Consider the following 12,630-nt stretch of genomic DNA (forward strand, 5'->3'; position numbering starts at 1 on the left):
CCACCCACTCCAAGAAACCACTCACACTGACCCACTTTCATGGTCCTGAAGGCCTGCTCACGTAACACTTGAAAACCACCTGTCAAAACAGAACCCCACAGCGCCTCCAGTGTCAGAGAACCGGCTGAAACTACATCACGGATGCACGAGAAGACAACGAAGAAAAGTATTGAGTAAGGATGGGTTGCCGCTATTCTTCCCTGGGGCAGCCAGCGTACCTATAATATTCTTTTTTTTCTCCTCATAATACAACTGCTACTCTCGGCGGGCTTCCTCCAGTCAACCAACACGGCTTCTCCTTCTATCATTTCTCTTTAGTTCCTCAGGCCAATAAGTTATTTTACAAACAGTAGATCATCACAGAAAGCCGTGTACAGCAGCTTGTCTATCGGTCCGTCCAGCTACACGCAATTCCGCCATTAACCGACCCATATGAAGACGAGAGAGAGATAGATAGATAGATAGATAGATAGATAGAGAGAGAGAGAGAGAGAGAGAGAGAGAGAGAGAGAGAGAGAGAGAGAGAGAGAGAGAGAGCAAACGTGAGTCCATCAATAAGCCCACATGGACGATCCATGGGCACCAGGGTACAATGCCTGGAAGTGATGGGGTGGCCCCTCTACTAGACCATCGTAGCGTTCAAGCATCGTACCATTGTGGTCAAGGGTCGTCGCACGACCACCGGGGCTACTTCTAACTGAAGCAGACTAGAGACCCCCCCACCCCCAAGGCCAGTCACTGCTGGACGTAAGTGGTTCAGGAGAACGAGAGCGGCCAGTCACTTTAGGGACGCCACAGTCCTTCCTGCTTGACGAGGTCCTCATCTGACGGGGGTAGGATGCGTCCATCTCTCCTTCTGGTTCGGCTTCTTATCACCCCTCCATTTCTTCCATGTTCGACCGAACTATTCAGTCCTACCTTCCACCAATGTCTTGCCTCTTTCCTCTGTATTCCCTCCGTCAAATTCGTGCGGGCATCACGACTCAATAAGCCGCCTGATCCTTTGCAAAAGTGGCATTCATAGATGACCCTTGAACTCCACCTGTGTGATAGAGTAAGGCGGCCAAAGGCTCTTAACGACACAGACCTTAACTCTACGTTCTGGTGTCAAGCAAGAAGTTACAGGCTCCATATAACTCTACAGTGTGTGTGTGTGTGTGTGTGTGTGTGTGTGTGTGTGTGTGTGTGTGCGCGCGCGCGCGCGCGTGTTAACTCTGCGGAGTTTACATGATCACTTCCGTGGGAAGTGGAGGACAGAGGTGATTCTACATGATGAGGAGGGGGTGATTCTACATGATGGGAAGGGAGTGATTTTACATGATGGGGAGGGGTGATTCTACAATGATGGGGAAGGGTGATTCTACATGATGAGCAGGGGTGATTCTAAAATGATGGGGAAGGATGATTCTACAGTGATGGCAGGGGGTGATTCTTCAGTGATGGGGAGGGTTGATTCTACAATGATGGGAGGGGGTGATTCTACAGTGATGGGGAGGGGTGATTCTAAAATGATGGGGAAGGGTGATTCTACATGATGAGCAGGGGTGATTCTACAATGATAGGGAGGGGGTGATTCTACAGTGCTGGGAGAGATGGTGTTACAGTGATGGGAGTGGGTGATTCTACAGTGATAGGAGAGATGATTCTACAGTGATGGGAGGGGGTGATTCTACAGTGATAGGAGAGATGATTCTACAGTGATGGGAGGGGGTGATTCTACAGTGATGGGTAGTGATTCTCGATGATGATGTGATGATGATGATGATGAGATGATGATGATATTTCTAGATGAAGTGGTGGAGGTAATGGGTAGTGATTCTCGATGATGATGTGATGATGATGATGAGATGATGATGATATTTCTAGATGAAGTGGTGGAGGTAAGTCTAGATGATGATGATGATAAAGACGATTCTAGACGATAGTGAGGGGCAGTTCTAGATTATAATGACCGGGGATTACTCTAGACGATCGGGTGGGAATGATTCGAAGAGGCGGAGGAAGTCAATCTGAGTGATGGAGACGGACCTGGGGCGATCCTAGATGAGGTGTGTTGGTGATGATGATGGTGGTGGATGAGAGAGAGAGAGAGAGAGAGAGAGAGAGAGAGAGAGAGAGAGAGAGAGAGAGAGAGAGAGAGAGAGAGAGAGAGAGAGAGAGGCACAGTGAGGATTCATCTGGGCTCAAGGTCTTTGTTAAGGGAACTCCCGGGGCTGTCTCCTACAATCGGTCAACTCCTTCCCCCTCTCCCCCGCTCGCGCACGCACACACACACAGACACACACACACACACACACACACACACACACACACACACACACACACACACACACACACCCCACCAGCAGCCCGCCCGCCTCCGCCCCCGGCGCCACCTGCATGTTAGCTGGGGTAAACATACAAAAAAGGAATACAAGGAGCAACGAGCCTGGTGTTGTTGCAGGAGGGGAAGCGGCAAACAAAGGAGTGGAGAGATGCCTCTCAAAGCTCCACATATTGACGAAGGAGGAGCAAACAGCGTGAGTCGTGGACTCTGAGCCAAGTGTATGTCGCGTCTGTTCTCCCAGCAGTGTCTACTATGTGTTACCTACAACCACTCCACACGGTGAACCAGTCCATATATCACCGGTCCCCGTGAGGAAAGAGGTGCCAGTGTTTACATCAGGACTAACATAGCTACTTCCTACCAGTCCTGTGTATCTATTCATACGGTACAGGAGGAGGGAGTTCTACACCCGCGGGGCTCCATATATGTAATTACCTGGAACATTACGGGGAGGAGGGAGGTCGATAATGGTGTTTCCTCACGTCGCCACCACCTCGCTGAAGCTGTCCTACCTACCAAAGGTTAAAAAAAAACCCTGGCCAAGGAATTATCACTGAGAGTAAAATAAGTCCATTGTTGACGTGTTCTGTGATCAGAAATTACGAGTCACTGTGAGGTGTTAAGAGTCTAGGGTATAGGAGAGGGAGGCAGTCATGGTCACTGCTAAAAGGTCGTGTTTACTGAAGAGAAGGAGTAATGTAGTGCACGGAGGGGCAGACCAGATAGACATGGTCGAAAGTAGGAGTTCAGGTTGAAGGCTTACCGACGCAGAAACAGACTTAAAGAGAACTATCCTGGGTCTGGTCGTAGACCCTGATGAGACATCAACACCAGATGCCCTACGCTAGGACACAAGGATGGAGAATCCGTCCTTTCCCGCGGCCAAATTAGACAATATTCTAGAGAAGTTTGTTGCCAATTGTCTCGAACTCGTCTAGGAAAAGAGATGTCACCTGCACGGGAAGTAATGCAGCCCCCAGGCAGAGCAGACGATATTACTAGCAGGTATACAGCTTTCAGCAGCAAGGTGCGGGTGTCCCAGGGGAAGATAACTACATGTCATTGTTACCTCCTGGATGCGACCTGGATACATGCACTTTTGAGTCCCTCTGAAGGGAGGAGGAAAATGAGGAAGACCAAGGTAGGAAATGAGGGAGGGAAAGGATCCGGGTCGGGTCAAACCCAGATCGGTGACCGGGACCAAGAAAACAAGATGTTTTACCGCTACGCTACCTCGCCAGGAAAGCTCTGGGGTCACTCACTAAGCACAGACAGGATCCCCCATCCCTCTGCACATGCGCATCGCATCATAACGGAGTTAACGTACATATATATATATATATATATATATATATATATATATATATATATATATATATATATATATATATATATAATGTCAGAAACTCCTGTGGCATCAGGTGTTGTGTGGGATGATGGGCGGTGCTCAAACGTATGGCAAGTAGATAGCTAGCGATTACCAGTAATTAATTTGTACGTTATTGCCACATGCTAAACAATTAATTTCTCATGACCTACATAAACATCGTACCAAAAATCAGCTGTGTCATAACAGACACTTATCAGAACAAGCCGTGTCAATGAACGCAGTATACGTTACGACGAGACAAATGAACGCAGTATACGTTACGACGAGACAAATGAACGCAGTATACGTTACGACGAGACAAATGAACGCAGTATACGTTACGACGAGACAAATGAACGCAGTATACGTTACGACGAGACAAATGAACGCAGTATACGTTACGACGAGACAAATGAACGCAGTATACGTTACGACGAGACAAATGAACGCAGTATACGTTACAACGAGACAAATGAACGCAGTATACGTTACAACGAGACAAATGAACGCAGTATACGTTACAACGAGACAAATGAACGCAGTATACGTTACGACGAGACAAATGAACGCAGTATACGTTACAACGAGACAAATGAACGCAGTATACGTTACGACGAAACAAATGAACGCAATATACGTTACGACGAGACAAATGAACGCAGTATACGTTACGACGAGACAAATATCCCGACTTTGAGACATCAAAACAAAGTTATATGAGTCGTAAAATATCTCAACTTTGAAACAAATGCATAAAAAAAAGTTACACGAGTCGTATCTTAATCTTGAGGTTAGATATTAATGATCAAGATTTTCTTCGTAAGTATTGACAGTTCTAGTTAAAGATAATGATTTTCTTCATAAATATATATATATATATATATATATATATATATATATATATATATATATATATATATATATATATATATACAGTTTCCAGGGAACACTTGATTCAATGTTGACCAACGAAACAGACTGAATTTTGCGTCTTGCTCTTAGTTCAAACAAATCTTAATCCTACGCTAAAGAATTTAATGTCTTTTGATATTTCCGACACTTTTTTTTTTTAATTACGTTACATTAGAAGGCAACAGCCAAATTGGTTTACAGACCATGGGCAAAAACACCAGCGGCAGATGAACGACTTAATGACCACTTGGCAGAAATCTGTCATGGAGTCGAGTCGACTATAATGACAGATGTTGACCTACGGGCATGTTAGCAGTGTGACATCATCTTCCCTAGTTCGTGTGCGTCAACCCGACCTGAACTTGCCGCAATACAACTGATTGAGAAAACTTTTTTTTTTTTTGTGACGACGTTAGACTTAATCCTTGCTACATATGAAGACCTTGTCTAGCGTGCGTGCGTGTGTGTGTGTGTGTGTGTGTGTGTGTGTGTGTGCTCTAAGATTTGTAACCACCACCCTCCCTCAAGCCCGGTAGAAGGGATTCCCAAAAGTCACCCCCACACACGCTCCCAAGCTATGCATGGGTTCGTCTTTTTTTTCTCCTTGACACGGGAGTTTCCAGCGGTTGAACCTGGACAGCGTTGAGCACTCATCACACATTCCGTGTGTTTGGTCGAACTGTAAACGTTCTTCATCCTTGTTCATATAGCAAACGTTATTCACCCTTCGTTCGAGCTGTAGAGGCTATTCATTACACTCTTCGTTCGTATTGTAAACGCCATTTATCTGATGGTTCGAACCGAGAGCATTACTCATTATTCATTATTTCCGCGAGAGATAACGGGTTTTTGTGGGACCTGAGTCGACCTTTCCCGGTGGTCAAGTCACAGTGAAGATCTGACTCCAGCCTTGCACTTGCATCGTGGTTCCTCAATGCATCGTGGAAGTAAGAAACTGTGTTATTTATCTCGGAAGATGTGTGGTGAGCGGGACGCGCTAACCCTGCCAGCTGACAACATCAAGTCGTAGATGCACATGTCTCACTTGGTTCTCTCCTCGGCCAAGGCCAAGAAGGTGTGTGTGTGTGTGTGTGTGTGTGTGTGTGTGTGTGTGTGTGTGTGTGTGGTGGCGGTGTGGCAGGAAACACTGGACCCGTTTTACCCTCTGAATTCCATTCGCCTCTGCTTTTCCAGGTAGAGTCAGATGCGCCCTGTGTCGACCATCGTGTTCAGGTACTGGAGGTGCCGGTGTTATGGATCAACAGAACTGTTACGTGCAGCGAGTTACGCATTAACGAAACCAGACGAAGTGTAGGTTATCAGCGTGGCCAGTGACTTGGTGGGCAGCCAATAGCCTCAGCCATTGGCTCTGGATGTTCGGTTTACCGTTGAAATGAGTCTCATCATTCTCGAATGATTACACAGTCCGATTACGGCGAGGGAGCCACAGAGGAATTACACACACACACACACATACACACACACACACACACACACACACACAAACCTCGACGGGGTTGTATGAGGTGTGCGACGTGTGTCAGTGACGCTCTCAGGACGCCTACAGATCAACCTGTCGAGCTGAACTCTCTCTCTCTCTCTCTCTCTCTCTCTCTCTCTCTCTCTCTCTCTCTCTCTCTCTCTCTCTCTCAGCTTGATACTTGAATGACGCCAGATTGGACCCTCCCATCACCACGCAAGACCGGCTACCTTGAGTGAATCTGATTGTGAAAGAGATATTCTTATTGGATGCCTTTACCAGCGAACAAGTGAACCAGCGACTCAATCAGCAGCGATCTCTAGAGGGGCTTGTGTCAGAGCTGCGGTCGCCTCAGTGTACACAACATGATGACATGGACGGTCGTAGCCTCTGGCACTCTGGGCCTTTGAAGATCGTCGAGGGTCAGAAAGGGGGCGATCGATCGCCTAGTGTAGAACACGAGGACACCAACACACACCAGTACGCCTGACCTCCTCTGACCGACGTCTCTGACCGCATTCACCTTGACCCAGCCAGCGCTCGTGCACACACGACCAATTTGTCCCATACCTACGACTGTAGACGTCACAAACAAACCATGAACAAGCGCACAGCTAAGCAAGCAAATAGGTTAGTTTACCCATGAGTTTGCGTAGGTGAACTACCGTCTCAAAGGACTTACGGAGCGAAGTGGTCATTCTCCAGAAAAGGGAAGGTACACCATGGGCGTGCTGGGTCCTGTGGTAAGATGAACCTGTGTTTGGAGTGTGGTAAAGATGAGTGGCGTCCAGAATACAAAGTAGAATACGTCACACGTGTATGTCTGGGGGAGTGTAGTTTTCAGACAGCAGTACTATTATGTCCAGTGGAGTCCAATCTATAGGACTGGGGGTGAAAGGGCGGTGGATTAATGCTAGTCCAATCATTCCTGTGTGTAGGTGTGTGTGTGTGTGTGTGTGCTTCGCTGACCACGGCCCCGCAGCTGACAGGCCTAAAATCCAACCAGACCCTGAGACTTTCTATTGTGTTGGTCAGTTATTTGCCTTCCTTGGACTTGCCCTTCAGACACACACCACAAACAGCCCATGAAGGGCGAAAATTGAATGAAGATGAGGCAATTAGTGGCGGTAATTCCACCCTGAGGGTATATGGGTGGGAGGAGATTAGCTGCTCGTGGTCCCTATAAAATAGCGTAGTCTGCGCTGCGGGCCAGCAGTCTGTTTTCTGTGGTGTTCGGTATGAGAGCCCTGGTGAGTCGACAGCGTCCCATTTTCTCTTACGTGGATTCTAATTTGTATGTTAAGATGTGTTATCTTGAGGCTGCCTGGCTACGTAAGACTTGTGACCTGAGGTCAATCATCAGCTAGAGGTCGTGAAGACAAACTACGAGATAAACATCAAACAAGCATACATTGTACGACGGGTTGGTCATCTCGGAAATTACTATTGGTTGATAGTTAGCCTCTAGCTCGCTGGAGACCTTATAGGCATCTCCATACCCCGGTATCTTGTGTGATTCGTTAAATCGTTTGTATTGTAATATCCTTAAAAAAAAAGGGGGCTTTAACTTCAGACATTAATTATCATATGAAATCCCAAATAACCAACCCAACCATTTCATGACTTATGATGACCTGGTTTCAATGTGACCTCTGACCTGGGGTACGAGTACGACTTTTTTTTTCTCAGTGTCACAACTTATAACAAACCCACTGTAGAATGGTGTTAGTATTGGACACACACACACACACATATATATATATATATATGTATATATATATATATATATATATATATATATATATATATATATATATATATATATATATATATATATATATATATATATATATATTCCCAGTGGTGTGACCCTAATGTCGAGTCTCCTGGTGTCAATAAAACTGCTCCCCCCTCCCCCCTTGAGTACGACGGCACGACCCTTGAGCAATAACTGCACGACCCTCGAGCACGACCGTGCGGCCCATGAGAACGACTTGGCGGCACCCGAGCACGACGGTTGCGACCTTCCAAGTCCTGACCACCAGCGATGTAGGACTCTCTCTCTCTCTCTCTCTCTCTCTCTCTCGTGGGGAGCTCTGCGACCTAGCCTTGCCTCAAGGCCAAATTTGGTCGGAGAAACTCAACGAGCGGTGAGTCTCTCTCTCTCTCTCTCTCTCTCTCTCGTGGCCATCGACCCAGCCTACACGTGTCGTCCCCCCCCCCGCCCCTCCAGCCAATCAGATCTCGTATACATACGAGCCACATATATATATATGTGTGTACGTGGGGATGCCGATCACTGAGGCTGGTCAAGTGATTGCGCGGACCATTACCCACACCCCACCACCCCCCTCCCCCCCTCATTCCCTCTCCCTCCCCGGTGGTGGGGAGGGGAGGGGTGGGGTGGGGAGGGGAGGGGAAGGGAGGGGAGGGGGAGGGGACGGCGGTATACTATGATCCTACAGAAGCGATGACATTATCCGCCTAACAAGCTCATCAAGGGGCTATTTTCCTGCCCTTCTCAGGCCAGCCACTCTACTCGTCCCCATCTATTTTTCCTTTTTCTCCTTCCCGCCCGCCCGGCCCGCGGTGGCCGGCAGCTTCCGTGTCCCTGCCAACCTCCTCCAGATATTTACGAAAAGGGATGATATTCGTAACCGCAGGACACCTTTCTCAATGGCGTCCTGGTGATATCCCCAGGACCGACGGCGTCCTGGTCATAACCCCAGGACCGACGGCGTCCTGGTGATATCCCCAGGACCGACGGCGTCCTGGTCATACCCCTAGGACACCATCTCCAGGGACCTCTGGTAGCAGCCAGGCTGCGCTACGCTCAGCAGCAGGGCCCACGATGGACGTCAGTCACAAAACACGTCAATTGCTCTGGCTCCCCTCCTGGTGGGGGGTCCTTCCCCAGGACGTAGAACAGCTCCCCTCCCCCCTCCACCTTCCCCCCTCACCGGTTTAACCAGGGGAAGGGAAGGGGCGGGGAGGGTAGGGGGTGAATCCCTGATGGACCATTGTAATCATAGGAAAGGAAATATAGTGTCTCTCTCTCTCTCTCTCTCTCTCTCTCTCTCTCTCTCTCTCTCTCTCTCTCTCTCTCTCTCTCTCTCTCTCTCTCTCTCTCTCTTTCACGCCTCCTTAATCAGTGAAGGATGAGTCGTAAGCTAATCAAGATATCCTTCTTTTTTTCCCCCCTTTATAGAATAAAACTCTTTCCTCATTAGTACGAACCAAACGTTCGGTGTAGTAATGTTAACACAGGCACAAGACGGGGAATATATGACGGGGAAGGGGAAAAGAAAAACTTTCGTTCGTCAATCTACATCGGGGAGGAGGATTGTTAAATCCAAGGTTAAAAAACTGGCAAACATATTCAGATTTCGCCCCCTGAGAAGCTCAGCGTCGATATAAAGGACTTTAACGAGAGCTTGATGAAGGAAGGTAATGTTGTCAGGGCGGAGGACGACCGCCAGGCCTAAGGCATGTGATGACGCAAGTGGTGAGGAGGTAGATGCGAGACGGGAGGGAAGAAGAAAGATGAGGGAGACGGAGGGACACTGGTGGGAGGACGTACAGCAGTCCTTGATGACGACCAGTGGCCCTCGGGAAAGGTCCTGAACTCCCTGCTGTTGTAAAAGTGGTTCGGAGAAATGTTATAGCACCATCAGGAGTAACTGGTCTCTGGCGTTACGAACAGCGTTACGGGGGTTGCTGAGTACACAAGACTGGTGATGTGACTGTGTGGGAGGGGCGTATTCCTACGCCATGACCCTGGTGATGACTCTGTGTGTGTGTGTGTGTGTGTGTGTGGGAGGGACACAAATATCATACGTCCATGACCTTCCTGCAGAAGGAGGTGATCCTGGCGGCAGCGTCTCTCGTGGCCACGGTGTCGGGCCGTCCTGGACTCATCCTCGAACACCAAGCTGCCTCCAATGGCCACGTCATCCACGGTGTGGCCGGCACGGGTGAGCACAGGTGAGTCTCCCGTAGTCTCCTCCCGCAGGTGTGGCCGGCATGGGTCAGCACAGGTGAGTCTCCTCCCGCAGGTGTGGCCGGCATGGGTCAGCACAGGTGAGTCTCCCCCTAGGTGAGTATGACAGACTCGTACAGTTCGCGTTTCCTGTCATGGCATCTAATTACTTCCTAACTATCGTCTGCCATTTACTCGTTAGTCATTACAGTCAAACTGTGGGTCACTTCATGACACCTGTGTTCCGTCAGGTGTTGCCTAACATCTGTTGTTTGTTGCTTGTAGTCTGTCGCATCTGTTGTCCGTCTGTCACATCTGTTGTCCGTTGACTGTCACCAGTACCTGTTGCTTGGTTAGTACCTGTTGGTGAATGTCATTTTCCTGTTGTCTTTGTACTACGACCTCTCGTTCTTTCGCAGGTGGGGGTCGTCGCTCGACCGGGAAAACGTGATCCACAGGACCACTGTCGAGAACAAACACGCCACCAGAGGGCCCGGGACGTACGACCAGTTGCAGACGGTCCCTGTGTCCACGTACGACCCACGCTTCGTCGTCGGCCGCTATGACTCGGGAGTCGTACCCGTTCAAGGCCCCGTTCAGGTCCCCGTTGTCTCTCACGGTGAGGAACCTGTTGAGGTTCTGATTGAAGCTCCTGTTGACGAGCCCGTTGTGCTGCTCATCAAACCTACCGTTGAAAAACCTGTTGAAATACTCTTCGAAATTCCCGTTGAGGAGCCCGGTGAACTCCTGACTGGAACTGACTCAGAGGAAACTGGTGAGGGGTCCAGGGATGGGCCTATCGAAATCTACGTCGAAGTTTCCCAGGGTTCACCGCCTGAGGATTGCGACGAAGCACATGGCGTGGCTGTCGAAGCTCCTGTCGTGGAGCACGTCGAACCTCCAAGTGTTGTAGCGGATGAGGCGGCAGGTGGGGCTTCAGTTATGGGAGAGGACGTGGCCCTCGCTGATGAGAAGGATGAAGACGATATCGCCACGCCGGCAGAGGAAACTGCAACTCCTGCCGACATACGGAAGTCTGTTAATGCTAAAAGAAGCACAGGACACCTCCACCGAACATCACAAGCTGGTGATGAAGATCTAACTCATCCAGAAGAACCTGATCATGAAACGACACCTGCAGAGATTACTGAAGATGAGGTAACACACACGGAAGCACCAGATGATGTTCAGAACTTAACAGCAGACCCCAGTCATCCTAACACTCGAAATGATGATCTACTTGACAATCTGACGGAGGGAGTAGCACTACATATGACGGACAGCTCAGACGTAGAAGCAGCCGAGGGTGATGTAGAAGCGGAGGAGGATCTTCCCACGTACGCCAAGACTGCTGCTCTCCAAGTCTCCAACGACGACAAGAGAGAGACAGACGACGCGCCATCTGTCAACACTCCTGAGGGGAGTCCTACCACCGACAGGGATGGCTGGCCGGGAGACGCGGCAGGCACGGTGCCTCACGCAGCAGAGGAACTCCTGAAGGAGCCCCCCCGACACATCGGAGATACGACGTCTAATGAGAACTTCCCGTCAGTGCAGTCCCACGATGGCGAGACTTCTGTGCTGAGGCCTTCCACTCCCACCCACCTACCTGGCCACCGCACACCGCTTCCCTCCGCCTCATCATCGTCCTACAAGTATTATCCGGGGATTCCCGTCCATAAACAGAAAAGGAAGCGTCCTCGAGGATTTCTCATCCCCACCCACCGCTGATTCACAGCCGCAAATTGTACCTCAGATCTATTTATACACAAATTCATCTACGTTGAAAAGCCATTCCTGGAAAAAAAGAAGAGGGGAAAAAAAATGCACCCACGACCCATCCTACGTATTCATACCAAGAGTTCCTTCTGTCACCATGAACCACCAACGTACAGCCATGTACTGGAAACATTCCTCTCATAAGTGATTACATCCTCTTTACTCTGACTTACATCCTCTTTACTCTGACTTACATCCTCTTTACTCTGACTTACATCCTCTTTACTCTGACGCCCCTCTAAGTTCATATCTAATATACCTTATAAGTTCACACGGGATGATCGATGTCCAGACACTGACAAAAATGATGTCTCTCTCTCTCTCTCTCTCTCTCTCTCTCTCTCTCTCTCTCTCTCTCTCTCTCTCTCTCTCTCTCTCTCTCACTCTCTATTTTGCTCCAACAGAAAATGAAGCTGTGATGAACTGCAATTTCTACATTTCCTTAGACGCTAATATCGCGGGTGTCCTGTTACACTTTACATCTTTGTAAAACATCGTAAAAATCATTGTTTTTCTTTCCAAAACCTACTTGGGTTACAGAGAGATCAGCGTCGGGTCGTGTGGGTGCTGTAAAATCACCAAAGACATCTGACCAAGATCATATTTAAGAATTTTCCGAAACAATAAAAACGATATTATGACTGACTCCTTTATTTCCTCAACACAAACAACACAATTACAAGCCACCACAACAAGGTACTGGGTTCCTCGCCACAACAAGGTACTGGGCTCCTCGCCACAACAAGGTACGGGGTTCCTCGCCACAACAAGGTACTGGGTTCCTC

The 12,630-nt window shown here is 48.8% G+C and overlaps 1 protein-coding gene across 1 annotated transcript; it reads left to right on the forward strand.

The window, feature by feature from the left end:
• The first annotated feature begins 7,295 nt into the window (after positions 1 to 7,295).
• LOC139763374 (uncharacterized) lies at positions 7,296 to 12,630 on the forward strand. Its single transcript, XM_071689390.1, has 3 exons — positions 7,296 to 7,337; positions 9,944 to 10,071; positions 10,486 to 12,630. The coding sequence occupies exons 1-3, from the start codon at positions 7,326 to 7,328 to the stop codon at positions 11,795 to 11,797; spliced, it is 1,452 nt and encodes a 483-aa protein (XP_071545491.1). The 5' UTR covers positions 7,296 to 7,325; the 3' UTR covers positions 11,798 to 12,630.

This window comes from Panulirus ornatus, chromosome 46 (assembly GCF_036320965.1).
Source record: "Panulirus ornatus isolate Po-2019 chromosome 46, ASM3632096v1, whole genome shotgun sequence".
Taxonomy (NCBI): domain Eukaryota; kingdom Metazoa; phylum Arthropoda; class Malacostraca; order Decapoda; family Palinuridae; genus Panulirus; species Panulirus ornatus.

Coding starts and splice junctions, on each gene's coding strand:
- LOC139763374 (XM_071689390.1), top strand. Junction 10,072..10,485: donor GCCGGCACGGGTGAGCACAG/GTGAGTCTCCCG, acceptor GTTCTTTCGCAG/GTGGGGGTCGTCGCTCGACC.